The 27,687-nt window shown below is 46.3% G+C and overlaps 1 protein-coding gene and 2 pseudogenes across 5 annotated transcripts in view; 2 read left to right on the top strand and 1 right to left on the bottom strand.

Annotated features, from left to right (window-relative positions):
- Positions 1-5,853, top strand: part of LOC307058980 (tripartite motif-containing protein 26-like) — a 36,969-nt pseudogene extending 31,116 nt beyond the window's left edge. The window contains exons 5-6 of the transcript in view: positions 853-968; positions 5,849-5,853. The product of the transcript in view is annotated as a tripartite motif-containing protein 26-like (transcript). The remainder of the gene's footprint in view (positions 1-852; positions 969-5,848) is intronic.
- Positions 5,854-7,451: 1,598 nt separating this feature from the next.
- On the bottom strand, positions 7,452-8,523 carry LOC307058979 (cysteine-rich protein 1-like; annotated as a pseudogene). Its single transcript has 2 exons — positions 8,451-8,523; positions 7,452-7,714 (listed from the first exon to the last, which is right to left on the bottom strand). The product of its transcript is annotated as a cysteine-rich protein 1-like (transcript).
- Positions 8,524-21,282: 12,759 nt separating this feature from the next.
- On the top strand, positions 21,283-24,708 carry LOC307059341 (BOLA class I histocompatibility antigen, alpha chain BL3-7-like; the record flags this gene model as incomplete). Of its 3 annotated transcripts, none has more annotated exons than XM_079713233.1 (8): positions 21,297-21,370; positions 21,698-21,967; positions 22,174-22,449; positions 23,071-23,346; positions 23,465-23,575; positions 24,012-24,044; positions 24,185-24,232; positions 24,396-24,708. In XM_079713233.1, exons 1-8 carry the CDS (start codon positions 21,298-21,300, stop codon positions 24,398-24,400), a joined length of 1,092 nt encoding a protein of 363 aa, XP_079569359.1. In that variant the 5' UTR covers position 21,297. The 3 variants fall into 3 exon arrangements, with proteins under 3 accessions (XP_079569360.1, XP_079569359.1, XP_079569361.1); XM_079713235.1 differs by having other exon boundaries at positions 24,012-24,079; XM_079713234.1 differs by lacking the exon at positions 24,396-24,708 and having other exon boundaries at positions 21,283-21,370; positions 24,185-24,306.
- Between the last annotated feature and the right edge of the window lie 2,979 nt (positions 24,709-27,687).

The raw sequence follows: 27,687 nt of genomic DNA, 5'->3' as shown, positions 1-27,687 counted from the left end.
TGAGGCTTTCTGTATTGTACGTTGTAAACTTTTGGACAGTTCCAAACATTTGAAAAGAAGGTACATTCTCTGTGTTCTTGGAATAGGATTTGCTATATCTCCATGAACTTTTCCTTAGTAGTTTTGTTATTTAGGTATTTTGTATTGACACTTATTTTTTGACTTCTTGATATGTTATGGACTCGAAGAAATCACTCAAAGATTCATATTAGCACTGAGTTTTTGCCCATTTTACTTGTATTCTTATAGTTTTTGCTTTTTATATTTTGATACTTTTTTCTGTATGACCTTTAAGGAGAGCTATATCTTAATTGTGGATTATAATTTTCTTAGTAAGATAAAACACCCTCTGTTGTCTCACTTAATATTTTTTTGCTTTGAATCCAATCCTGTTTGATAATAAGATCAAGACCTCAGATTTCTTTCATTTCATATTTAGCTTATATATCTCTGCCCAGCACTTCCTTAATTTTAAATTTAAAGCTTTAAAACATGTATATTTAAAGCTTAATTTTAATTTGTCTAGTTTATATCCTCAGGTAATTTCTTTAGAGGTTGTAGTATTACTGGCATGTTTCAAAGATTTTCAAAGGCAGAAAATGGCTTTCTCTCTTTTTTAATATTGTCTATAAATGATATATTGGTGGGTAGAGAACCCTTGGATCATGGTCCTTTCTTCAGAACTCTATATATCTACTCTTTGACTCTGATGTTGAAACCGACCACTTGGAAAAGCAGCTTTTACTCTCTGCCCCTTTGGTCCATTGTGGGTGCTTGTGCACACGCACGTACTGATGATGGGAAATCATGCCTTTCTCTCAGGAGTTCTAACTGTGACTTCATTTTCTCTAGATATCCCCAGAAGAAGTTCTGGATTGAAAACCCTATCAGTCCTGCAATCAAAAAGCAGACACAAGAATTTTCAGATAAACTTCTTTCTTTAGAGAAAGGACTCAAAGGATTCCATGGTAAAGGAAGGGGTTCTGAGCCTAGAAAAACTTCTTTCTTTCTCTATAATGTTTCCTTAGGTTTTGATTGTGGCCGTGGCTTCTCAGAGTTCCTTGCTCTTGTGCACGTCACTCACACCACGCAGGGACATCGGAGAGGGAATCTAAGCAAGTCCAAACCAGAGAGCATTCCACATGATAGTCTAACAATGTTACCTACACTAAAGCAGAATCATAGTCAATAGGTCTCAGAGTTGGTAAAAAGATATTTCACATTTAACAGTGAGGTAAAAGAAAATTGGGAGGCTATGGAAAACAGTGTGGCATTTCCTGAAAAAATTAAAAATATAATTACCATATGATCCAGCATTCCCACTTTCCAAAGAAGGAAAAGCAGGATCTCAAAGAGATATTTGCACACTCATGTTCATAGGAGCATTATTCGCTATAGCCAGGAGGTAGAAGCAACCCAAAGGTCCATCAGTGGATGAATGGATAAACAAAATGTGGCATATGCAGAAAATGGAATATTATCCAGCCTAAAAAAGGAAGGAAATTCTGACACATGCTACAACATGGATGAACCTTGAGGACATTATGCTAAGTCAAGTGAGCCAGTCACGAAGGGACAAGTACTGTATGATTGCATTTATGGGAGGTCTCTGAAGTAGTCAAATCCACAGGAACAGAAAGTAGATTAGTGGATGGGAGGAGGGGAAATGAGGAGCTGTTGTTCAATGGGTAGAGAGTTTCAGCTTTGCAGAATAGAAGAGTTCTGGAAATTGGTTGAACAGCAAGTTAAATATGCTTAACATTAATGAACTATACACTTAAAAATGGGAAAGATGGTAAATATTATGTGTTTTTACAACAATTAAAAATTTTTTAAATTTAAAGAATACTGGGAGAATGAATCTAAAAGAGGTATATTTGAGAGTGGAGAGAAATAGTACTGTCTAGTCCTAGAAGTTTAAGAGTTAGTTTAAAAACAGGGAATATTGGGCTTCCCTGGTGGCACAGTGGTTGAGAGTCCGCCTGCCGATGCAGGGGACACGGGTTCGTGCCCAGGTCCGGGTAGATCCCACATGCTGCGGAGCGGCTAGGCCCGTGAGCCAGGGCCGCTGAGCCTGCGCGTCCGGAGCCTGTGCTCCGCAACAGGAGAGGCCACAGCAGTGAGAGGCCCGCGTACTGCAAAAAAAAAAAAAAAAAAAAAAAATGCTGGATAGGGTGTGGAGGAAAGGGAACCCTCTTGCACTGTTGGTGGGAATGTAAATTGATACAGCCACTAAGGAGAACAGTACGGAGGTTCCTTAAAAAACTAAAAATAGAACAACCATATGACTCAGCAATCCCACTACTGGGTATATACCCTGAGAAAACAATAATTCAAAAAGAGACACGTACCACAACGTTCACTGCAGCACTATTTACAATAACCAAGACATGGAAGCAACCTAAGTGTCCATCGACAGATGAATGGATAAAGAAGATGTGGCACGTATATACAATGGTATATTACTCAGCCATAAAAAGAAACAAAATTGAGTTATTTGTAGTGAGGTGGATGGACCTAGAGTCTGTCATACAGAGTGAAGTAAGTCAGAAAGAGAAAAGCAAATACCGTATGCTAACACATATATATGGTATCTAAAGAAAAAAAAAAGGTTCTGAAGAACCTAGGGGCAAGGCAGGGATAAAGAAGCAGACATAGGGAATGGACTTGAGGACACAGGGAGGGGGAAGGGTAAGCTGGGGCAAAGTCAGAGAGTGGCATTGACATATATACACTACCAAATGTAAAACAGATAGCTAGTGGGAAGCAGCTGTATAGCACAGGGAGATCAGCTCAGTGCTGTGACCACCTAGAGGGGTGGGATAGGGAGGGTGGGAGGGAGATGCAAGAGGGAGGAGATATGGGGATATATGTATACAGAGAGCTGATTCACTTTGTTATACTGCAGAAACTAACACACCACTGTAAAGCAATTATACGCCAATAAGGATGTTAAAAAGAAAAATGGGGCTGGGACAACTGGACATGCATATGCAAAAAAAAAAAAAACGAATCTAGATGTAGACCTTACACCCTTCACAAAAATTAAATCAAAATGGACCGCAGACCTAAAGGTAAAATACAAAGGTGTAAAACACCTAGAAGTAACATAGGAGGAAAGCTAGATTACCTTGAGTATGGCAGTGACTTTTTAGATAAAACACCAAAGGCACAATCCATAAAAGAAATAACTGATAAGCTGGACTGCATTGAAATTAAAAACATCTGATCACAGAAGGGCAATGTCAAGAGAATGAGAAGACAAGACACAGGCTGGGAGAAAAATTTGCAAAAGACGCATCTGATAAAGAATTGTTATTCAAAATAGGCAAAGAACACTTACAGCTCAACAATAAGAAAACAGTCTCATTTAAAAATGGGCCTAAGGGACTTCCCTGGTGGCACAGTGGTTAAGAATCTGCCTGCCAATGCAGGGAACACGGGTTCAATCCCTGGGCCGGGAAGATCCCACATGCCCCAGAGCAACTAAGCCCGTGCGCCACATCTACACAGCCTGCACTCTAGAGCCCATGAGCCACAACTACTGAGCCCACGTCCTGCAACTACTGAAGCCCACGTGCCTAGAGCCCGTGCTCCACAACAAGAGAAGCCACCGCAATGAGAAGCCCACACACTGCAACGAAGAGTAGCCCCCGCTCGCCACAACTAGAGTAAAGCTTGCTCACAGCAACGAACACCCAAACACAGCCAGAAAAAAAAAAAGGACCAAAGACCTTAATAGATACCTTACCAAAGAAGATATACAGATGGAAAATAAGCATATGAAAAGATGTTCCCATTATATGTCATCATGGAAATGCATATTAAAACAATGAGATCCTACTACGCACCTATTGGAGTGGCCAAAATCCAGAACACTAAGAAGACCAAATGCTGGAGACTATGTGGAATAACAAGAACTCTCATTCACTGATGGTGGGAAGGCAAAATGGTACAGCTACTTTGGAAGACAGTGTGACAGTTTTTTGTAAAACTAAAAATACTCTTACCAGACAATCCAGCAGACAATCCAGCGGTTGTGTTCCTCGGTATTTACCTAAAGGAGTTAAAAACATGTCTACACAAAAATCTGCATATGAATGTTTATAGCAGTTTTATTCATAATTGCCAAAACTTGGAAGAAACTCAGATGTCCATCAGTAGGTGAAGGGATAAATAAATTGTGCTACATCCAGACAATGGGATATTATGCAGTGTCCAAAAGAAATGAATTAGTAAGACTTGTAAAGACATGGAGGAACCTTAAATGCACACTACCATGTGAAAGAAGCCAATCTGAAAAGTCTATATACTGTATGATTCCAAGCATATGGCATTCTGGAAAAGGCAAAACTGTGGAGACAGTAAAAAGATGTGTTGCCAGGGGTTGGGGAGTGAGGGGAGGAATAAGTAGGTGGAAAATAGAGGATTTTTAGGGTAGTGAAACACTCTGTCTGATACTATAATAATGGACACAAGTTCCTATACATTTGTCCAAACCCACAGAATGTAGAGTTCCAAGAGTGAATCATAATATAAACTACGGACTGTGGATGATGATGATGTGTCAGTGTAGGCCCATCAGCTGTAACAAACACACCACTCTGCAGGGGACATTGATAATGGGGCACACTATGCATGTATGGGGGCAGGGAGTATATGGGAAATCTCTGTATATCCCCCTCAACCTTGCTGTGAACTTAAAACTACTCTACAAAAATAAAGTCTTAATAACATGTGAACGAGTGTTATCTAAATACCCAGCATCACAGAAAAGTCTGCCTTCTTGTAAGAGGACTCTTTCAGTTGCAAGTTAACAAAACTCGAATGAATCTAGCTTGGTAAAAGAGGTTTAACATGTTGATTTACCTGGGAAGGCCAGGGGTGAGGCCAATTAGAGACATGATTGGACCCGGAGACTCAAACTTGTCATCAGGCCTCAATTTCTCTTCTCTTTCACTGTTCCTGGGGAAGACAGACAATATGATCTCTAACCCCCTCACGTTACCCACTTTCACAACTTTAGCAGAAAGATAAACAGCTTTCTCACATTGGCCATACATAAAGTACTGGAGAGGAAAGACTACCCTTGGACCAATCCCTGTTGCTAGGTGGATGTGGTACAACATGGTAACCTGAGTGGTCAGGCCTGGGTCATGTGATTTCCTCATCCCTCGGTTCATTATATTTCCTAAGTTATTTAAGGTCATGCTGATTATTAAACCATGTAACTATTAAACAAAAAGACTTTTGCAAATTCTCAGAACCATAAGAAAATAAGTGAGAACATTAACTAGTAGAACTGCTGGGTGTCTTTTTATTTCCTCTTCTTTATATTTCTACCTGGCCTTTTGCCTCTTCCAATCCCCAAATTACCTAGAAGACTGGGCTACCTTGCTGGGATCATAATTTTGTCCTGTATTCCTGTGGAATGAACACAAAGTCCCTTGGACCTCAGCTCTGATCTCTGCACTCCTGGATACAACCCTGTGAGATGCCACACTTTCAGGTGGTTGCCAGAGTCCCCCTTGTGGTGAGCACACTCCTAGGATGTGATTCCCATCTCCTGGTGTTCATGCACTTGTGTAATTCCCACCTTTGGACTATAAGCTGGACCTAGTGACTCATTTGTAATAAAGAGAATACAGTGAAGTGATAGAATGTTATGATCACCAGGGCACAGGATATGAGGGACCGGAGGTCAACTATCCAAAAGTCAGCTGTTCAAACCAGTTGGGGGAAGCACAGACTCCTTATGGAATCTGAGGCAGAATGACCCTGCACTCCTTTTCTACCTGAGGGGTTAATCCTCTAGATTTCCACCTCCACAATCCCTGTCATCACACAGGGTGATGAGGAGGTGACCAGCAGTGATTCTGATCCTAGGTAGGATGAGCAGGAGGTCTGGTCTGCAAGGAGGACAGGAAGTGAAGAAACAAGGGCTCCCAAATCTAACACCCAGCGACCCAAACACTTCCCTAGGCCAGACCCCATGGCTAGAAAGATGAGGAGGGTAACAATCTCCAGTCTCCCTGTGCTGCCCCCTCTGGCCCAGTTCTCCCTTTCTCTAACTCACAGTAATGTCCCAAGAGCCCACAGAGGTGACACTAAATATATCTCTGCTCATCTCCAGAACAGACCACCATGGCCACACACTCCTGGGAAGTCCTATTCTCTCGATATGTATTAATTCAGTATGTGCAGCAGAAACCCAAATAACAGTGGTCTCACGGGATGGAAGCTTGTGTGTGGCTCCCATGACAGTGAGACAGGCAGTTCCAGGGCTGCTAGAGTGGCTTTGCACCACGAGGATGTCCAAGCATCCAGGTCTCCTTGACCTTTGTTTTCTGTTGTCCCTGGGATGTTGCCCTTATTAGCATGACCCAACATACCTAAGACCATGTCATTGGTCCATGAGCAACCAGGGAAAGCAGGAGAGAAGGGAAAGTCTCATTGTGTATCTCCATCAGAGCTCTTGGGTGACCAAGTGCATCGTCAATGAGCAGTAATATTTTGAAAGGAATCTTTTTCTGAGCAGTAAGTTTCAATAGTGGGATGAAAATATTTAGTCCACCATTCTGTAAACAGATGTGCTCTCATCTAGGCTTTGTTGTTCTATTTACAGATCACAGGCAGAGTAGATTTAGCATAAACCTTAAAGGGCCTGGGATTTGAGGAGTGGTAAATAAGCACTGGCTTCAAGTTTAAGTCACCAGCTGCATTAGCCCCTAACAAGAGAGTCAGCCTCGCCTTTGAAGTTTTGAAGCCAGGCATTGACTTCTCCTCTCTAGCTATCAAAGTCCTAGATGGCATCTTCTTCCAATAGAAGGCTGTTTCATCTATATTGAAAATTTGTTATTTAGTGTAGCCGCCTTCATTAATGGTCTTAGCTAGACCTTCTGGATAACTTGCTGCAGCTTCTACGTCAGCACGTGCTGTTTCACCTCGCATTTTCATGTTACAGAGATGGCTTCTTTCCTTAAACCTCATCAACCAACCTCTGCTAGTTTCAAACTTTTCTTCTGCAGCTTCCTCACCTTCTCGGCCTTCATAGAATGGAAGAGAGTTAGGGCCTTACTGTGGTTTAGAATTTGGCTGAAGAGAATGTTGTGGTTGGTTTGATCTTCTATTCAGAGCACTAAAACTTTCTCCATATCAGCGATAAGATGGTTGTGCATTCTTACCATTCGTGTGTTCCCTGGAGTAGCACTATTTATTTTCTTCAAGGACTGTTCCTTTGCTTTCACAACTTGGCTAGACTTCTGTGCCAGAAATATAAAATTAGGAAAATGAATGAATGTGTTTTCTTTTGTTTTCTTCCAAGTGTACGGGTTTATTGAGGGCATGGGGGTCTACAGGACAGCCCCAGGTGCCTGTGGAGAAGGCCTGCCATCGGCCAAGAGGGCCACGGCCCCCGGGGCAGCCGGGGATGGGGCCTCCAAAACCTGGGCTTACTTGAAAGTGTGACGCTCCGCTCCACCGCGCCCAAAGCCTTTGGGTCCACACATGGCCCCGTAGCAGGGTTGGTTGCAATAGAGCTTGCCTTCATGCTCAGTGTGTCCCCTCTCCCCGAGGTCAGCGTCTTTCCACATTTCTCACACTTCAGGCAAGGCCATGCCAGTCCTTCCCCAGGAGGTCACCCGCTCAGCCAAGTACACCTCCTTGTCCCACTTCGGGCACTTGGGCACCGTGGCGCCGGGTCCGGGGCGGGTGGCTGGGCGGAAGCACACAGGAACGCGGGACTTGGAAATGAATACGTTTAAATTCAATTTATAATAGCATCAGGATAAAATATTTAGGTATCAATTTAAAGAAAGTGCACCACATAAGTACACTGAAATTATATAGTTTTGCTTAGAGTTTCAGTCTCTTTGGTAAAGTATTCCTTCTGTTCATTCATAGTATTCCTGAGCTCGTTATACTGCCTTTCTGATTTTTCTTGTAGCTTGTTGCGTTTCCTCGTGAGCTGTTTGAATTCTCTATCAGTTATGTCACAGTATTCCATGACCTTAAGTTTGGTTTCTGGAGAACTGTCCTTTACTTTTTGTGATGCAGTGTTACTGTGGTTCTTCGTGTGCTTGCTGTGCTGTTCCTCTGCCAGCACTGGTGAAGTGGGGAGCACTTTTCTGCTTGATTCTAACCATTCAACAAATTAGAGAGCAGAGGCTTTTCTCTTCTCTTCCTGGAGGTGGCGCTAGAGCACAGGTTTGGGGTTGTCCTACCTGTGTTACCTGCTTGGGAGAGTTGGCACTTTCCACCCCGCATCAGGGGTGTGGTACCGTGCCCTCTTATTGCTTCTTGTGCCTCCAGGGATTTTGGTGCCTTGTTGCTGCCTGTGCCACTGGCATCGCTGCCTGGTGACCTGGGATAGTGGGCTCTTCCCTTGTGTCTGGGATCCCCTGAACCACGGGGGAAGAGGGGGGCGTGGGTAGCTGGGATGGTGCAGGCACCTCTGCCACGTCCTGTGCTGTAAGGTTCTCGGCTCTGCTGCTGCCAGTGGGTGGCTGGAGGGGCCAAAGTCATGGGCGTCTCAGGGGCTGGTGGCTGGGGTCCCAGGACCCACTTCTGCTGCTGCCTAGTTACCTGGGGCCCTGGGCACTGCTGAGTCTGGAAGGCTGGATTCCTGTGTCCTGTTGCGGCTGCTACTGGGTGTTCTGGGGCTTCCAGCTCAGTGGCCGCAGGTGGAGAACAGGATCGCAGGCTCCGCCTCTGCTCTTCCCTAGGTTCAGCCTCGTCTCTGTGTCGCAGTCCACCCACCTTTCCATGCACACTGTGTGGGATTCTCTGGAGTCCTGGTGTGTTGGGCAGAGTCACCTGTGGTGTGTCATGGATGTTTACTGGTTGTGGATGGAAGGGGGGAGAGACAAAGGCAGCTTTTCACTCCTCCGTGTGGCTGATGTGTCTCCTCTAGGTCCCAGTTTTATGTCCAGAATCTGCCGATTCTGTTCAGCTGGAAGCCTGGCTCAGCTGCAGACTGTGGGGCCCTGGGGAGCCTCCCCTGACCCCTGACCCCGAAGTCCTGGGTCAACATCAGGGCCACAGATTAGATCAGAGTCCAGGACCACAGGGCCTTTAATTTCAGGTTTGGAAGTGGCTGGAGGGATCCAGACAGCAGGTCCCTGTCTATTATTAGGTCCACGAAGGGGAAGAAGAGGCAGGACACTGGGCTGTCCTGGGCCCTCGGGACTGGGGAGGAGCGGAGAGGACCCTTGAGGCTTCAAACGGTGGCGGATTTGACGCCTGGGCAGGAGGGGCCAAGCTCCTGGGTACAGTGTTGGGACGCCTGGGTCCTGTCGGTCTGGGGAGGGGGGAGGTCGTTTTCGTGTCTCAGGGAAATGTTAGGAGGACCCCTGGGCCCAGACTCAAGGCTGATCTCCTTGTCCCACTGTGGTCTCCAGGCTCCAGTCCACGTCCTGTCCTCTGCTCTCCACCTCCATGGCCACCAGCTGGGCGGGTCTTTTTCCAAAGGTCTTTAGCCAGTCTTTTTGGCACAGTGGTCCCCGCTGTCTTAGCTCACAGGGAGACGATGTCCAGGCAGCCCCGGGCTGTGAGCTGGGATGGACTCTCCCTTCCTTGAGTCTCCCTGCTGCCCCCCAGCACCATGTCTGTGTGGGGTGGAGTGAGGACTGGGGGTGAGGTTATTTCTCTGGAAGAGAGGAATTCCTTTAACCACCTCCCCTCTCTCCTTTTCTCTTTTCTCTTTCTTCCAGGTGTATCTGAGTTATACCATACCTGTAAGGACAGGAAAACACCTAAAACATAAGCATAGTTTACCAGCAAAATATAGAGCTGACACCTGTGTACTTATCATCCAGGTGAAAAACAGAGCCTCTACCAGCGCCCAGGCCAGAAGCCCCTGTGCCTCTCCCCACCCAGACTCCACCCTCCCCACACACGTGTCCACTGTGTGACCCGCCCTGCCCCTCTCCTCTCGCGTTCCTCCCCCTCCACTCCTGTTGGCCTCCCTCCCCTAATGTCACTGTTTCCTTCCTCGCCTCCCTTCTCCAGGAGCATCCCCATCTTCATAGGCAGATACTTTAGGGGATCTCCTCCCCCTCCCCCTCCCCCCCTCTTCTACCCCATTCTAGGGATGGAGGTTCCAGAGTTGATTCCCTGGAGAAAGAGTCTATAACCCTGTCAGCAGCTGGAAGAAGTGACAAGGACTTGGGGTTCAAGGTCCCACCCCTGGAGACTGAGGACACCCAGTGTGTTTGTCGGGTCCACCCTGGACCCGGGAACCAGCTGTTAATGGCCTTGAAATCTGATCCTCCCTGAGGCCAAAGTCCTTGGTGGTTTGATGGGGAGATAAAGGTCCGTGTCAGCATGTATTCTGGGTAACAGCTCAGACTTTGAACTTGACACTGGATGAACTCCAACTTGTGTGCGCAGCACTGACCCACTGCTAGGAGCCCAAGGAAACCCTGGGCAGGTCTTTTGTAAGGGGGTCAAAGGGGAGCTCAGGTCTCCTGTCATCAGCAACTGTGGCCACACGGGGGCGCCACCACTCCGCCCTCTCCTATTCAGCACAGGGAAGGGAGAGGATGGGCTGTGGTCTGAGTCCGACAGAGATGGCTGCCCTGGAGGCTGGTCAGCAATGGGGGGATGAAGATGCTGCCTGAGAAGCTCTGGGGTCGGGCTCGGGGATGGGGCGGGGGTTAGAGGGGAGGAGAGCCCTGCCTTGTGTCTGAGGTCTCCATCTTTCCTCTCCACAACCCGTCTCTCCAGCTCATTGATGAAAACACTCTGGAAAACTCAAAGTTGATAATTATTTCACTCTCTGTTCGTTTCCGGCAGATATTAATTTTTTCATTTTAGTGTAGTTTGAGATTCACAAAAAATGTAGCAAAGTTATTAGAGAGTTCCTGTAAATCCCACGCTCAGTCTCTCTGTGGTAATATATCACCATCATACATTTGTCACAGCTAATGAAGCAATATTGATACATTAGTAATAAACTCCAGAATTTATTTGGACTTCATTAGTTTTTCCTTTTCCTGATCTACGATCCTATCAAAGACACATTGTGTTAAGTCCCAATCATGTCTCCTTCAGGCTCCTGTGGCTGTGACAGTCTCGCAGAGGTCCCTTGTGTTTGATGACCTTGATGTTTTTGAGTACTGCTCAGGGATACTGTAGAATGTCCATCTATTCAAGTTGGTTGACTGGGGCAAAGAACTTTGGGGAAGAAGACCACAGAGATGAAGTGACATTCTCCACACAGCAAGGGTGTATACTCTCCACTTGATTATCAGTAATAAGTTCACCTTATCACCCGGCTAAGGTACATTTCCCAGGTTTCTCCTTGTGAACTTTTATTTTTACTTCCCTACTTTCCATACTGTAGTCTTTCGAAGGAAGTTACTATGTGCAGCCCACACTTGAGGGGCGTTCTTCTATAAACATTGGTGTGCAGGGGTTTGTGCATATATAAGTTTTCAAATGAGTTGCATGAGGACTAGAGTGCTCAGTAGACTGGATGGAGGGTCTATGTGTAGCTTTATAAGAAACTGCTGACCATCATTTCTAGGGGCTGTGCTGCTTCGTATTCCTGCCCCAGTGAGTGAGGGTTTCTGTCGCTCCACATCCTGGACAGCACTTGGTATCACCAGTTCTTGGATTCTAGCTATTCTAATAGGCGTGATGATACATCATTTTTTAAAATTTACATTTCCTAATAATATATGATGTTGAGCATCTTTTCATATGCAGTCCCATTGATAGATCTTCTTGAAGAGGTGTCTGTTCAGACTTTCCTTCGTTGTTTTTTGTTTGTTTGTTTGTTTGTTTTTGTGGTACGCGGGCCTCTCACCGTTGTGGCCTCTCCCATTGCGGAGCACAGGCTCCGGATGTGCAGGCTCAGTGGCCATGGCTCACGGGCCCAGCCGCTCCGCGGCATGTGGGATCCTCCCGGACCGGGGCACGAACCCGTGTCCCCTGCATCGGCAGGGGGCTCTCAACCACTGTGCCACCAGGGAAGCTCTTTCCTTCGTTTTTAAATTGTTTTCATATTATTGAATTTGTGTTCTATGCATATTCTAAAACAAGTCCTTCATCAGATATGTGAATTTACAAATAATTTCTCCCAGTCTGTGGTCTGAGCTCTTTTACTGGCATAACAGTATTCATTAATGCATAGATATATTTGGGGAGAAGAAAAAAGAGAAATTGCCAACTGCAATGGTTTCCAAGTAGAGGACTTGGGCAAATGGGGGATGAGAGGGAGAACATGAATTATTTATTTTGTGTACCCTTGAGTACCCTTCTATGTAGGTAAATATGCTTTCAAAAATTACATTAAAATCCCTTGCACTTGTAAAACACCTGACAGATCCTCTTCAGATCCTGCATTAGGACACACATTCTCTACTTTGGCACCCAAAGTCTTTTAACTGAGCTATTCTGCCACAGAAATTCCATTACTGGAAAAGATGGGCTGGATTGTAGGGAGAATTCTGCTCGCTGAAAATGCCATGTAAAATATAAAAACCATCTTAAAAGCATCAAAGAAGTGACAAGGTCCTAATAAGTGACCACACTGAAAAAAGAAGGGAAAAATCCTGCTTGGCCTCCAAAGAAAACACGGTCCTGAGAAAAGGAGAAAAGGCTGTGTGAGTTCACTGCCCAGAGCTCAGGCACGGAGCCCAGCACATCCAGCTCTGTGCCCACAGCTCTTCACTTTTTCTGCCCACTTGCCTTCCTTTTAAAAATTAAACAAAGCTTTTTAATTCTTATTATGATGTATATGTGTAATGTATAATATAGGATATAATGTATGTTCACTGTAAAACAAGTAATACAGTGTTGAAAGTGATAAATGACAAAGTAAAAAGAATGTAATCCTCACATTTGGAGATATTTTGTTGCATTTTTCTTTAGTTTCTTATACATCGTCCTGTTGTTGCCCAAGAGCTGGAAATTTCTCTAAGCTGATCAGCCCAGACCTCAGTGGCCCCCACCATGAACTCTCCAGATGTCATTTCCCAGTCAGCTCACTCTCACACCCCTGAGAGGGCTATTTCTCATTTCCTCCTTTCCCCTCAGACCCCTCCACTCATCCCACACTCCCTATTCTTAATGATGAGCTCTTTTTTTTCAATCAGAAAAAATAAAGGACTCAGGTGACAATTACATCCTCCTCCTGCACTATTCCCACATCTGCACCTGTATCTCACCTTCCCACCAGTGATGATGGATGGTCCCCTCCTGTCTAAGGCTGCCCCTCAGTGTGGGTACAGGATCCGACTCCATCCTCCCCTGTGTCATCAGTTTCCCACTCTCTACTGCTCCTTCATCCCTGCCTACAAACATGCTGCAATTCCTCCCATTAAAATTAATCAAACAAAACTAAATAAATCAAAACAAAATTCTCCCATAAACATCCACCACTCTGTGTACAGTTTCCTTCCAACTACTGCTCCATTTCTATGACTCTTCTTAACACAACAATTCCTAAGGCCAAAGGCCATTCTCTCATCTACTAGGTTGTCTTTTTATTTTTAGCTAATGGATATATGCACATAGTTTTAAAAAGTAAAATACTTCTACAAGATTTGATATCTAGACTGATGTCCCCAATCTACCATGTCCCCCGTCTCTTGAATCTCAGAGAGAAGCTCTTTTAGTTCTTAAGCTGATTCTCTAATTGTTTCTTCTATGTCTCTAAAAAGCATGCTTTTAATACTCCTTTGCTTTCAGTTGTATGTATCATCTTTAGCTAATTGGTTTTTCTTTCACACACCCGTCTTCCCCAAATAGTTATAATTTATAATTATAAATCTATCAGTTTTGTAATTTTGATTAGCTCCGTGTGCAATATTTGCATTATGATGATGATGGAAATGCCAGTCACAAGTGAGCATTTAGTAGACTATGATTACTTTTCTTGAATGGATATTTAAGATTTTGCTGGAATAAATAATATCTTACTTCTGTTGTACTCATTTTTTTTTGTAGTTTATTGGCCTGCTTTGGGTCTTCATTGCTGCATGTGGGCTTTCTCTAGTTGCAGCGAGCGGGGCTACCCTTCGTTGCGGTGTGCGGGCTTCTCATTGCGGTGGCTTCCCTTGTTGCGGAGCATGGGCTCTAGGTGCGCGGGCTTCAGTAGTTGCACCAGGCGGGCTCAGTAGTTGTGGTTCACGGGCTCTAGAGCACAGGGTCAGTAGTTATGCCACACGGGCTTAGTTGCTCCACAGCACGTGGGATCTTCCTGGACCAGGGCTCAAACCCTTGTCCCCTGAACTGGCAGGCGAATTCTTAACCACTTCGCCACCAGGGAAGCCCCATATTGTACTCATTTTAAATCATTCTAAAACTCTGTGCAGAATCTAAGTCTTTCTGAACACATTCAAGCACATTGGATATTCTACCAACTTCACCTCTTTGCACAGACTCTCCCACAGCCCTCAGTTCTGCCACACGGAGACTGGTTCCCTGCACACCTGGGGCAGGGCTGACGTCCCGGATCTCCTTCGCCTCATTCTGGGCAGCCCTCTGCCTCTCTCTCCTACTGTATAATTTTACAAGGCTTCCCTGTTGCCTGGATCCCATGTTTCCCTGTAGTTGGTTTTCTCCATCATTTCCCCCGCACTTTGTCTAACAGTATCCTGAAGAAGGGAACATGGAAAGGAAAACATTGTAACTCTGAAATGTCTTAGGCTACCCTAGGACTTACTCTCATCTTGACTCAATATAGAACTCTGTGTTGGAAATACTGACTTTTTTCCTTAGAATTCGGAAGGCATTGCTTCACTGTCTTCTAGCCTCCAGGCCCATGTTTTTTGCCTCTTGAAGTTTTCAAGGTCTCGCTTCTTTTCCATCCTTTCTGCAATTTCACTGTGATGTTTCTTAGAGTCGGTCTGTTTTCATCTACTGCAGTAAGAGTTTGCTTAGGCCATTCCAGATGTAAATTTTTGTCTGTAAGCTCCAAGAGGTTTTCTTGAAAATATTTTTTTATTATTTCCTACTCTCCCTTATTTTTATTTATTTATTTATTTTTTTTTGCGGTACGCGGGCCTCTCACCGTTGTGGCCTCTCCTGTTGCGGAGCACAGGCTCCGGACGTGCAGGCTCAGCGGCCATGGCTCACGGGCCCAGCTGCTCTGCGGCATGTGGGATCTTCCCGGACCGGGGCACGAACCTGTGTCCACTGCATCTCCCTTATTTTTGACACTTGTATTGCTTACTCGCTGGAATCTCTTGATTGATAGAGGAATATTCTTACAGGTCTTCTCTCCTCCTTGCCATTACTTGTCTATTCCTATTGCTTACTGTGAGTATGTGAGTATGACTGTAATTTTTCAGTTCATCTACTGAATTATACATTTCTATGACATTATTTTTCATTTCAAAGGGGCTTTTTGGTTCTATGATTTTATATAATTGTATAGAATTCTGTTTTTGTTTTATATACCCTATATCTTTTACATCTTTCAAATATTATTGATAATAGTGGTAGGGGAGCTGTCAGGTCTCTTGGTTATCTAGTTTCATGATATCATGAACTTCTTCCTCACAGCACTTAGCTCAGTAGTGATTTACATTTAACTTTGTGATTTCTGTCCAGCTCCCTCACCACAGTGCCTGTCGCACATCACCCAGGTCCTAACTGTTGTTCATTTTTTCTCCAGTGTCTCCAGATCCTGATTCAAGGTGGCCTTGAAATACACACTCCTTAATCTCTCTGAGCCTCCCCTTCTGTGTCTCCTCTCTCTGAGTCTCTCTCTCTGTGTCTGTACAAGGGGATCACATGTTGGGTACCTCATGGGTTTGCGCTTTTTTTAAATTAATTTATTTATTTCTTTATTGGCTGCGCCAGGTCTTCATTGCGGCATGCTGGATCTCGTTCCCTGACCAGGGTTCGAACCCGGGCCCCCTGCATTGGGAGCTCGGAGTCTTAGCCTCTGGACCACCAGGGAAGTCCCCTCGTGGGTTTGCTTTGAGGAATAAATTTGACCCACTATGTAAATCACATGGCATTATTGCTTTAATTCTTATTAAGTGTTCCTCTATTCATAGTTACCATCATTACAATGACTATAGCATTTAGATTGTTTCCATTCTTTGCTTTTATAAACCACAATTCAAGAAATATCCTTGAATATATAGTTTTGAGAACATATGTGATTATCTTCGCAGGATAAATTTCTGAAAGAGAATTTCTATGTCAAAATGTAAACATATTGAAGGCCACCCTCCTACACTGTTGGTGGGAATGTAAATCGGTACATCCACTAGGGAGAACAGTATGGAGGTTCATTAAAAAAGTGAACATACGAGTACCATGTGACCCAGCAATCCCAATCCTGGGCCTAGATCCGGAGAAAACCGTACTTTTAAAAGACACGTGCACCCCAATGATCATGGCAGCACTATGTACAATAGCCAAGACATGGAAGCAACCTAAGTGTATAAGGACAGATGAATGCATAGTGAAGATAAGATACATATACACAATGGAATATTACTCACCCATAAAAACGATGAAATAATGCCATTTCCAGCCACAAGGAAGGAAATGAAACAAGAAAAGACCAGCATCCTATGATATCACTTACAGGTGGAATCTAAAAATGGATACAAATGAACTTCTTTACAAAAGAGAAACAGACTCACAGACTTAGAAAAGAAACTTACGGCTACCAAAAGGGAAAGGTGGTGGGCAGGGAAAAATGAGCAGGTTGAGATGAACATATACACACTATTATTTATAAAATAATCAACAAGGACCCACTGTATAGCACAAGGAACCCTACTCAACACTCTGTAATAACCTATATGGGAAGAGAACCCAAAAAAGGACATATATACGTATATGCATAAGTGAGTCAAGTTGCTGTACACCTAAAAAAACAAAACACCCTGCAACATTGTAAATTACCTATACACCAATACAAAATAAAAATTTTTTAATGTAAATATACTGAAATTGAGACGTTTTGCATAGTGACCTCTAAAAGTTTTGTACCAGTTCTCAATCCCATCAATCTTTATGACAATATATTCTCCCTAAATTCCTGTCAATACTCTCCTCATACTATTATCTTTGCCAAGATGATAGATTTTAACTTATTCCCATTTCTTATTCCACCTTTGCATTTTTCTTTACATTTATTTGTTATATATTTGTTTGACATTTGCATTTCTTATTTGCCAAATTGTTTTCTAATACACCTTAATTATGTTTTGTTTGGGATTTAGTTATTTTAAAACACTGAATTCAGGAAGGACAAAGCAGCCTCCAACATCAGAAGCCGGTCTGACATTTACCTTAGGCCTCAGCGGTGCCAGAAGCTGGACTGGTGCTCACCACGCAGCCGTGTTCTTCTCCTGTTGGACACATGTCACCTCACAGAACGTCAACATCAGACAAGGACACCTGAGGCCACGATACAGTGAGACAAAACAAGACCACAACATCATTTTGTCCAAGCACACACCAAACAAGGCAGCACTATGCACCTCACCATGTATCACACCTCTCCCTGTGCTGATACCAGCAACCACGGCTTCTTTCCAATTACAGCTGCATCCTCACTCTAGTCTTTCCTCCTTACAGGGAAGATTCACTGAGATGCCCAGTCATAGAATTGCCCCCACTTCCTGACAACACCCAATCTAGAGTGAGCCCCTCCTCCATACACCCTCCTCCAAATCACCCAACCAGAGCCCACATCCTGTATATGTTCTATCTAACACCTCACACTAAGACACCATAGTCCCTGATGGTGTGTCATCTCCCTCGCTGCATCCAGTAATAAATCCAACTTGTTTGTCCACAGATTTTCTCCTGGTGGTCTTTGGATGAAAATCATTGCTACCTGTTTGTCAATTTTTTTGTCTTTGAGTTTGATAAGGGCGTGCGTTAGTATCTTTGTGAATGTCTGGTTGACATAGAGAAAATTTATGATTTTTTAGTGGTTTTTCATCTTTGGGTCATACAACTCTTCATTCCCCAAGTGTAAAAAATTCGTGTATTTTTTTGTCTAGGAGAGAGGGGTCCAAGGGTAAGGGAAACAGAATTGATTGAAGTTGGGGGGAACGAATAGCAGGAGCAGTGAGTAAAGAATTCTAGGGCTTCCCTGGTGGCGCAGTGGTTGAGAGTCCGCCTGCCGATGCAGGGGACACGGGTTCGTGCCCCGGTCTGGGAAGATCCCACATGCCGCGGAGCGGCTGGGCCCGTGAGCCATGGCCGCTGGGCCTGTGCGTCCGGAGCCTGTGCTCCGCAACGGGAGAGGCCACAACAGTGAGAGGCCCACATAACGCAAAAAAAAAAAAAAAAAAAAAAAAAAAAGAATTCTAAGGTGGTGGATTCTAAGGTTTACATCTCCTGCTTTATAATTTTACAAGTATGTACAGGTCCTACAAGGTATTTGATATATGTTGTGTTCAGTGAATACTTTCTCTTGGGCTAAGTGAAGACTTCAGTGTCTGCTTATATTTACCAGGTTAATGAAAAGAACAACAAGAGCTCAAGGTTATAAAGACAAGAATTAGCTCCAGCGATGGGCAGTTTTGAACACATATGACCTTAAGGTGATAAACCACAGTGTCCTTAATGTCTGAACACTCTAGTTGTTAAAATACATGTTAATGAAACTTTCTGCGCATGCTGCATTTTAAGGATATATCTAAGACCCACATAGACAAATCCATGATTTCCATATGAAGGTCATTTTAATATACATCAACCTATGAGTCACACAGTATCTTTTGCGGGGGAAGAGACTGGAAATTAAGAACATTATAGATATGCAATGCCCATTAGGCTAGCTACTAGCCACATATGGCTATTTAAACTAAATAACATTAAGGTGCTCAGCACAATAGCCACTTTTGAGGTGCTAAATGGCGACCTGTAGCTAGTGGCTACCTGACTTTGACAGTACAGATATAGAAAAATTCCTTCACCACAGAACATTCTATTGGACAGGACTGTTCTTCATGCTTTCTGGGCCTCAAGTCAGATATACTGGACCCATGAAAGGGCCAATATTATTTCTCTTAGAGACGATGTCAGATTTCTGTCTGGGATATGAATACATACTTAGCTGGTGTGTAACAAAACCAAACTAGGTTATGAGTGGGTATGGTGCCTTCAGGCACAAACTGTTTCCAGGTTCAAATGGGAAACACCTGTCCCCCTACCTCCCTTCCCAGACTGAAGACACTCTCTGGGATCAATTTCCAAGGGATGACTTCTCTCCTAGAGGAGCCCAGGGGCAGGGCCCTCAGCTAAGTGTGGGGAGGCAGGGAGTCCAGCTCAGGGAGAGGGATTCTCCAAAACAAAGAGGAGGCAAAGGCAAGGGTCAGTTAGGAGAGTTTCCCAGGTTTATTCGAACAGCAGTCCTCAGAGTGTGATCTGTGGAACGCTTGAAGTCACTGAGACCCTTTCATGAGATCCATGAGGTGAAACCTACTTTCATAGCATTACTAAGATATTATTTGACTTTCCACTATGTTGACATTTGCCTTGAGGTATAACTTAGCAGTGATGGAGACTACTGTAGCAAACTGAAATATAATTATTTTCACCACAACTAACTTGCAGAAAAAGAAAAGCAGGTTTCCTTTAAAACATTCTGGTTGATGCATTACAAATTTTTATCTTTTCTTAATAAGCTATAATGGAAAAGAAAATGAAAAAGAATGTATATACACATGTATAACTGAATCACTTTGCTGTACAGCAGAAATTAACACAACATTGTAAATCAACTATATCTCATTAAAAAACTCTAAAAAATACATAAAAATTCTTTTGTTTCCTAAATCATCCTTAAATCCACTTTTTTTTTTTTTTTTTGGCCACGCCCCACAGCATGTGGGATCTTAGTTCCCTGAACAGGGATTGAACCCTTGAACCCAGGCCATGGCAGTGACAGCTCTGAGTCCTAACCACTGGACGGCCAGGGAACTCCCTTAAATCCACATTCTAAAAGTATCTTCTAAGATGACATGGGAAGTACCCATCAAGCCCTTCTGCTACATTCCAAAGTACTATGTCCCAAGGAAAATAATTTGTGTGACCTGAGCTACCCTCTTCTTCATGGAATACAATGTTTACTTGAAAGAATGAACGACACTGGAAGATCTATATAACTTAGTGAAATAACGTATTACTTTTTTTAAATCTTACTTTAGTACAAGAGACATTCAATGTGCAAAATAGGGTTATGGATTTTAACGTAACAGAATAGGAAACAGTTAATAATATTGTTTCAGGTCCACTTTGAAAATAACCTTTGAGAAACTACCACTTGTGTAGTTTTCGTCTTGTATCAAAGACTAACATCCATGACTGTCTGAAAAGGTTATTAAAAATACTACTCCTGGGCTTCCCTGGTGGCGCAGTGGTTGAGAGTCCGCCTGCCGATGCAGGGGACACAGGTTCGTGACCCAATCCGGGAAGATCCCACATGCTGTGGAGCGGCTGGGCCCGTGAGTCATGGCCGCTGAGCCTGTGCGTCCGGAGCCTGTGCTCCGCAACAGGAGAAGCCACAACAGTGAGAGGCCCGCGTACCACAAAAAAAAAAAAAAAAAAAAAAAAAAAAAAAAAAAAAACTACTCCTACATATGTGTGGGCTTTTTTATTTTCATAGACTTCAATCAAAATAACGGATTCAGTGAAGAAGCAAACATGAACATCCAGGGGTCTTCTAATGAGACAGATAAGAAAGAGAGAGACTTGCAAAAATATAAAAATCTGAAAAGCTCCACATTTCCCACTACTGTGTTTATTTTGGGAAGTAGTTATTTTTCATATTAAATCATGGGTTATTAATATTATTCTAAATAAATTAATTAAAATTTTTTGAACTCTACTATTTCTACTTTGGAACGTATCGATAGAAGTATCCACATAAACAAAACTATCTTTGGGGTCGTCACTAGTTTGTGAGACTGTATAAATATTCTGACCACAATGTTGTGAAAATCGCTGACTACACAGTCCCTGGGCCAGGACTCAGGGAGACAGTGTGACAAAGAGGTCTGGGTGCAGGAGGGGAAGGATCGGGCAAAGTCCCAGGTCCCGGGAGGGGCAAGCTCTCAGGCTCTCAGGCTCTCAGTCAGGCGGTCTCTGGGGCCAGGACGCTCCGTCGTGGGGAATCCCCGTCTCCCCGAGTTTCGCTTTCTCTCTCACAACCTGTGTCGGGCCCTGCTGCCTGGACACTCGTGACGCGACCCACTTCTCACTCCCATTGCGTGTCCGGTTTCTGGAGAAGCCAATCAGCGTCCCCGCGGTTCCCGGTTATAAAGTCTCCACCGACCCGCCGCACTCACTTTCTTCCACACCCCGAGGATGCGGGTCATGGCACCGCGAACCCTCCTCCTGCTACTCTCGGGGGCCCTGGCCCTGACCGAGACCTGGGCGGGTGAGTGCGGGGTCGGGAGGGAACGGCCTCTGCGGGGAGGATCGAGGGGACCGCGGGGGTCGGGGGGCAGGACTCCCAGGGAAGGACCCACGCCGCCGCCCCCAGCCCAGACCCGCCCCCTCACCCCGGTCCCCTCCTGTCCCTCCCTTGCTTCCCGCCCCCTCTTCTCTCCCCCCGAGGTGCCGGCCCTTCTCCGACCTCCACACCTTTTCCGTCTCACGAGCCCCTCGCCCCCTCCCCCTTCCCCTTCCCGGCCCCGTCACCTCGGACCCGGGGACCCGCGCCGGGAGGAGGGTCGGACCGGGTCTCTCCCTTCCCCGCCCCCAGGCTCCCACTCCCTGAGGTATTTCCACACCGGGGTGTCCCGGCCCGGCCGCGGGGAGCCCCGCTTCATCACCGTCGGCTACGTGGACGACACGCAGTTCGTGCGGTTCGACAGCGACGCCCCGAATCCGAGGGAGGAGCCGCGGGCGCCGTGGGTGGAGCAGGAGGGGCCGGAGTATTGGGATCGGGAGACGCGGATCTGCAAGGACGCCGCACAGGTTTACCGAGAGAACCTGAACACCCTGCGCGGCTACTACAACCAGAGCGAGGCCGGTGAGCGACGCGGGCCCGGGTCCGGGTCCGGGTCATGACCCCCACCCCCAGGCACGGGCCGGCGTCGCCCCGAGTCTCCGGGTCCGAGGGTCACCCCAACATTGCGGGACCCCCCCGGTCCCCGACCCGGGAAGAGCCCGCGGGGACTTTACTCGGTTTCATTTCAGTTTGGGTTTAATCGCTGCGGCTGGTCGGGGCGGGGTCAGGGTCTCACACCCTCCAGGAGATGTACGGCTGCGACGTGGGGCCGGACGGTCGCCTCCTCCGGGGGTACAGACAGTTCGCCTACGACGGCGCCGATTACATCGCCCTGAACGAGGACCTGCGCTCCTGGACCGCGGCCGACGCGGCGGCTCAGAACACCAAGCGCAAGTGGGAGCGGGCCGGTACTGCGGAGCAAGACAGGAACTACCTGGAGGGCACCTGCGTGGAGTGGCTCCTCAGATACCTGGAGACCGGGAAGGACACGCTGCAGCGCGCAGGTACGAGGGGCCGCGGGGCCTCCCTGGTCTCCCCTCGGGCTGGAGCTGGCTTCCCACAAGGGGAGGAAATGGGGTCCCTGTGGGAACACCGCCCCAACTTCTTGTCGGGAGAGGGAGGAATCCGCCCAGGTTTCCATATTCTGTACAAGACAGTGACTCGCCGGTGGCCTCACTTCTCTGAAAGACAGTGAAGGAATCCAGTCTCTTTAGGGAAGAAGCAGGAAACCATCCCTGAAATAACTAACCAGCGACGCCCTTTGACCCTGACCCCCATCTTGTGAACCATGACTTTCTCTCTCAAGGCCTGTTCTTATCTTGAGAACATCTTAGGAGGCCTGACTCCAGCTTTTCTGAGTCATTCAGCCTCCACCAAAGTCAGGACCATTGCTCTGTATTTTCCCCTTTACATGGAGCCTCCTAGCTTGGCTTTCATCCTTATTCTAGAACTTTCCAAGGACTGGGAGATTTTCCCAGACCCCAGAGTCCAGACTGGTGTCTGCTGTTTTGGCTGCTTCTTTTCAAACCTGTTGTGCTGTTCATTCTCAGGATGGTCACATGATGCTGCTTCAGTGGCCCTTGAAGGTAACACTAAGTGTGAATTTTCTGATTCTTCCTCCTCAGACCCTCCAAAGACACACGTGACCCATCACCCCATCTCTGACCGTGAGGTCACCCTGAGGTGCTGGGCCCTGGACTTCTACCCTAAGGAGATCTCACTGACCTGGCAGCGTGATGGGGAGGATCAGACCCAGGACATGGAGCTTGTGGAGACCAGGCCTTCAGGGGACGGAAGCTTCCAGAAGTGGGTGGCCCTGGTGGTGCCTTCTGGAGAGGAGCAGAGATACACGTGCCATGTGCAGCACGAGGGGCTTCAGGAGCCCCTCACCCTGAGATGGGGTAAGGAGGGACATGGTGGGTGGAGCTTCCTCTCAGATAAAGCAGGAGCCCTTCTGGACACTTTCAACAAGGTCGGGATTCAAGCCTGAGGTCAGGGCCCCTTCCCTTTCCTCCACAGACCCTCCTCAGCCCACCGTCCCCATCATGGGCCTCATTGTTGGCCTGGCTCTCTTGGTGGTCACTGGAGCCGTGGTGGCTGGAGCTGTGATCTGGAGGAAGAAGCACTCAGGTAGGGAAGGGAGGGAGGGATCTGAGTTTTCTTGCCTCACTGGGGAGTTTCAAGCCCAGGTAGAAGCTTGCCTGCGTTTTTACTGGGCAGTACCATTTAGAAACATTGCTTGCCAGTCTGGAGACTGGCACTTATCCTTTTGTAAAGCACATGTGGAAATAAAAGACAGATTTTTTCACCTTCATAATTCCAGCTGGGGACCAGATTACCAGCACTTGAAGGTCAGAGAGGGAAGGTCCCTGCTGAGGAGAGACCCCCAGGAGGGCAGAAGTTGATCCAGTCCCCCCACATCTCCTTTCTTCGTGTTCCTGATCCTATCATGGGTTTTGGTCAACAGTTCTGGAGAGTTCTCTGTGGTCCAGGACTAGGGGGTTCCTCTAGGGTCTCACAACTCAGTCTTCTCCCTGGCCTCTCACGTGATGTTTTCTTCTTACAGGTGAAAAAGGAGGAAGCTATGCTCAGGCTGCAAGTAAGTGTGGAGGGAGTGTGATTCCTGAGACCCTTGTGAGGGTGCAGACAGGAGGCCATGGGGGGCTCACCCTCCTAAAGTTCCTTCTCTAGTTTCTCTCCTGTGGTTTCTGACCACGTCCTGGTTTTGTTCTCCCCCAGGCAGTGACAGTGCCCAGGGCTCTGATGTGTCTCTCACGGATCCTAAAGGTAAGACCCTGGAGGACCTAGATTGGGAGAGGTGTTGGGACCGAGGGGATGCCCCGGGTGGTGGGGATCTTTGAGTGGGACATTTGAGCATGTGGGGGGCTGTTAGGAAGGTCGGCACTTACATGACTGACCTGAATTTGTTCATGATTATTTTCTTTCACAGTGTGAGACAGCAGCCTCGTGGGGACTGAGTGATGCACGGTCCCACTTTGTGGCTTCAGATCCCATGACTCCTCTGTCTGCAGCTGCATCTGAATGTGTCTGTGTTCCTCGTAGCATAATGTGAGGAGGTGGGGAGACTGGCCCACCCCTGCCCACCACGACCCCTCCCCACCCTGACCTGTGTTCTCTTCCCTGATCCACTTGCCTGTTCCAGCAGAGGCAGGGCTGGGCCACATCCATCCCTGTCTTAACTTCGTGGTGCACTGAGTAATAATGTCTTACTTGCCTGTTGGAAATAAAATCTCTATATGAAATTTGTTTTTTCTAATTCCTGCCATGAGGCGTTGATGGGATAATAAAGGAAAGGAGTCTTAAAGTTTGAGAGAGAAAGTAAATGGAAGCGCTGAGAACCTTCCAGAATCCGTGTGCTTGCTGTGCTCTGTCTGCTGCAGGTGGGACAGGAGGAGGCAGTGAGGAGCTGAGCGTGGACGCGGCCTGTGCCCACTCCGTGCTCACTGCATCGTGGCTTTGATGTGGTCACTGCTCTGCCAGGTCATCTGCTCTGTTCCTTTGTCCTCGTCACTTCACTAGAACCTTGTCCCACCAGGACCTGTGATCTCGGAGGCTCAGAAATCACCTGGGCCTTGTACTGTCTCCAGGACTGTGGGCAGCAAGGGCTTCCTGTAACCATGTAGCCTTGGCTCGGGCCTTGCTCCCATCCTCAGTCCCTGTCTTTATCGTGCGTGTTTATATTTTGCTTATTTAGTTGTTGTTATTGTTGGAATAATGACTGTTGTTTTTCATGTGCAGAGTTCTGGTCTCATTCTTCTCTGGGTGTCCCCATCTCTGACAGCAGCAGGAGTCATTTTGCCTGTCGATGTCCCCACAAGTCCAAGGGGGCCCTGCACACAGGATTCTCAGTAGTATCAAGAGAGCAATTTTCAGCCTCATCCAGCTCTTGCCCTCCGTCTAGAGATGTTTGCTGGATTCTTCTTTCCAACTTTTCCCCATCTTTAAAAGGAACCAGATTCTGGAATTAGCAAACAGAAGGGACCCAATAGTCTCTCATCTTGACTTAATTCTTGCTGGATTTCTGTCTTCTCTGCAGCCTGGCGCCTCTTCTGCCCTTAGATCTTCTAAGCCTAGTGCTGACTCCAATCCAAACTGATGGATTTAGAAAGCAGAGTCTAATAGAGTCAGGGTACGTTGGAATAGAGGACGCATAAGTGCAGGATATTCTTTTCTGAAGAGAGAAGGAGCATGGTGTGTGGTGTGCAGACTGATTGGTGTGGGAGGGAGGGGAGATCAACCCTTGTGAGAAAAGTACAGGCGGCATTGATGTCATTGCGAATGGATGTGGTGTCGTAGCTGCCACAAGGCAGCATGTGGCCTGAGGTCATGTTAATAAAGACACTGTCTCTAGGATAGGGAGATGCTCTACACTGCTCATTCATTCAATTGACATTTTTGTGTGCCAGATACATGACACACTGTTCTTGCATCTAGGAAACCTCAGGGAACTAACAACAGACAAAACCTGTCCGCCATGTGGAGTATATGTTCTAGGGGAACGGGCAGAGTGTGCGCTAGGACACTAGTAAGTGAGGGAAGTGTTCACATTAAAAGCTGGTAAGTGCTTTGAGGAAGGTGACCCAGCGTGTAAGTGTGTGGGGACAGGGATGATGCCTGTTTTACTAGGGCGGTCAGTGTGGGCCTCATTGAGAAGGTGACCTTTGAGTAAAGATGTGAAAGACATGAAGGAACGTCCATGAGGATGTCTGGGGCAAGTTCTCTCCAGGCCGGGGAGCCTCCAGTGCCAGTGCGCTAGGGCAGGAGAGTGTCTGCGTGCTCAAGGAAGAGCGAGGAGGCCATCGTAGCTGGAGGAGAGAGGAATTGAGATGAAATCTGGTGTCTGGACAGATCATATACACCTAGACAATATCAGAAGGGTTTTGATTTTGTCTGAGGAAGGTGCGGAGTTTACAAGATGGTTTGAACAGAAGATTGACCTCGTGTGACTACTCTTTAGAAACATCTGGCTGCTGGGCAGAATCAGGAGGTGAAGGGCAAGAGATTCATAGAGGAAACTGTAGGAAATGGTGCAGTGTCCAGGCTGGAGATGCTGGTGCTTGTCTGGGGTGTGAGCAGGGAAAGTAATAGTAACTGATTGGATTCTGGATATATTCTGAAAATGGCGTTTTACAGCAATTCCTAATGGATGAAATTTGGGTTATAAGAAAGCAGAATGAAGCAAGACCGCAAATTTTGAGATTTGCAAGTAGACATCTGGGGCACCTTCCGCAGAAATGGGGAGACTCTGGAAGCAGCATATTTGAGGAGGTGGTAGCATTGGCATTCGCTTTAGGAAAGGGCAAACTGAGTCTGGGGTTCAGGTGAGATGGCTGGAGAAATATTTGGAGGAGGTGACATCCTATAAATGAGGTTTAAAGCTTTGAGAACAGATGAGGTCACCAGGGGAGAACTGGCTACAGAAGATGAAGGACAAGGACTGAACCCTGGACCCCCCAGCACTATGCGATCTGATCAGACCACACACCTGAGCAGACCCCACGTTTCTGAACACCAAGTCTAGATGGCAAAGAGACCAGGGGCTCCCGATCTTCCTGTGCATCACCTGCACGCCTCAGGTGGAAGGGAGCATGAGAATCTGCATTTTAAACAAGTTTGGTGCTGATGTTGCTGGTCTTCAGATCGCACATTTAGTAGCAACAATGTAGACCAGGATTCCCACGTGGCTGTGCATCAGCCTCACCTGTAGGGCTTGTTCATAAGGGATTCCTGGACCTCATGCCCACATTCTGAGATGGTGGGTCGGAGAAGAGTCCTGAGTAGTTTGTAACAATCCCTACAAGCAGTTCTGAGGCTCAGGCAGATTGGGATCCACTGAGGTCAGTGATCAGAGAGTAATCAGGGTGGGGAGGGGTTTTAAATCCTCATGGAAATGTTTTTCCCTGGGAAAAAAGTCAGGACATTTTCTGGGAGATACATGTGTTCTCTACCATGCAGTATAGCCAGGTGGAAAATTTAAGAAGCAGTTATCCGCTCAGCATAAAGAAAAGCTTTTGAGTTCTAAGAGGGTAGACCTAAATTTTCTCCACACGCACACGAAAAAGGTGATTATGTGGCGTTGATACAGTTGTAAGCTAATGCTACGGTGGTAATTATTTTGCAATATTAAGTGTATCAAGTCAACAAATTGTACACCATAAACTGACTCAATATTGTTGATCAATCATATCTCAATAAAGCAGCAGGGAAGAGTCTCTGAATCC

The sequence above is a fragment of the Hyperoodon ampullatus genome, assembly GCF_949752795.1.
Source record: "Hyperoodon ampullatus genome assembly, chromosome: 10".
Taxonomy (NCBI): Eukaryota; Metazoa; Chordata; class Mammalia; order Artiodactyla; family Ziphiidae; genus Hyperoodon; species Hyperoodon ampullatus.
This window is presented reverse-complemented; position numbering and strand designations above follow the sequence as displayed.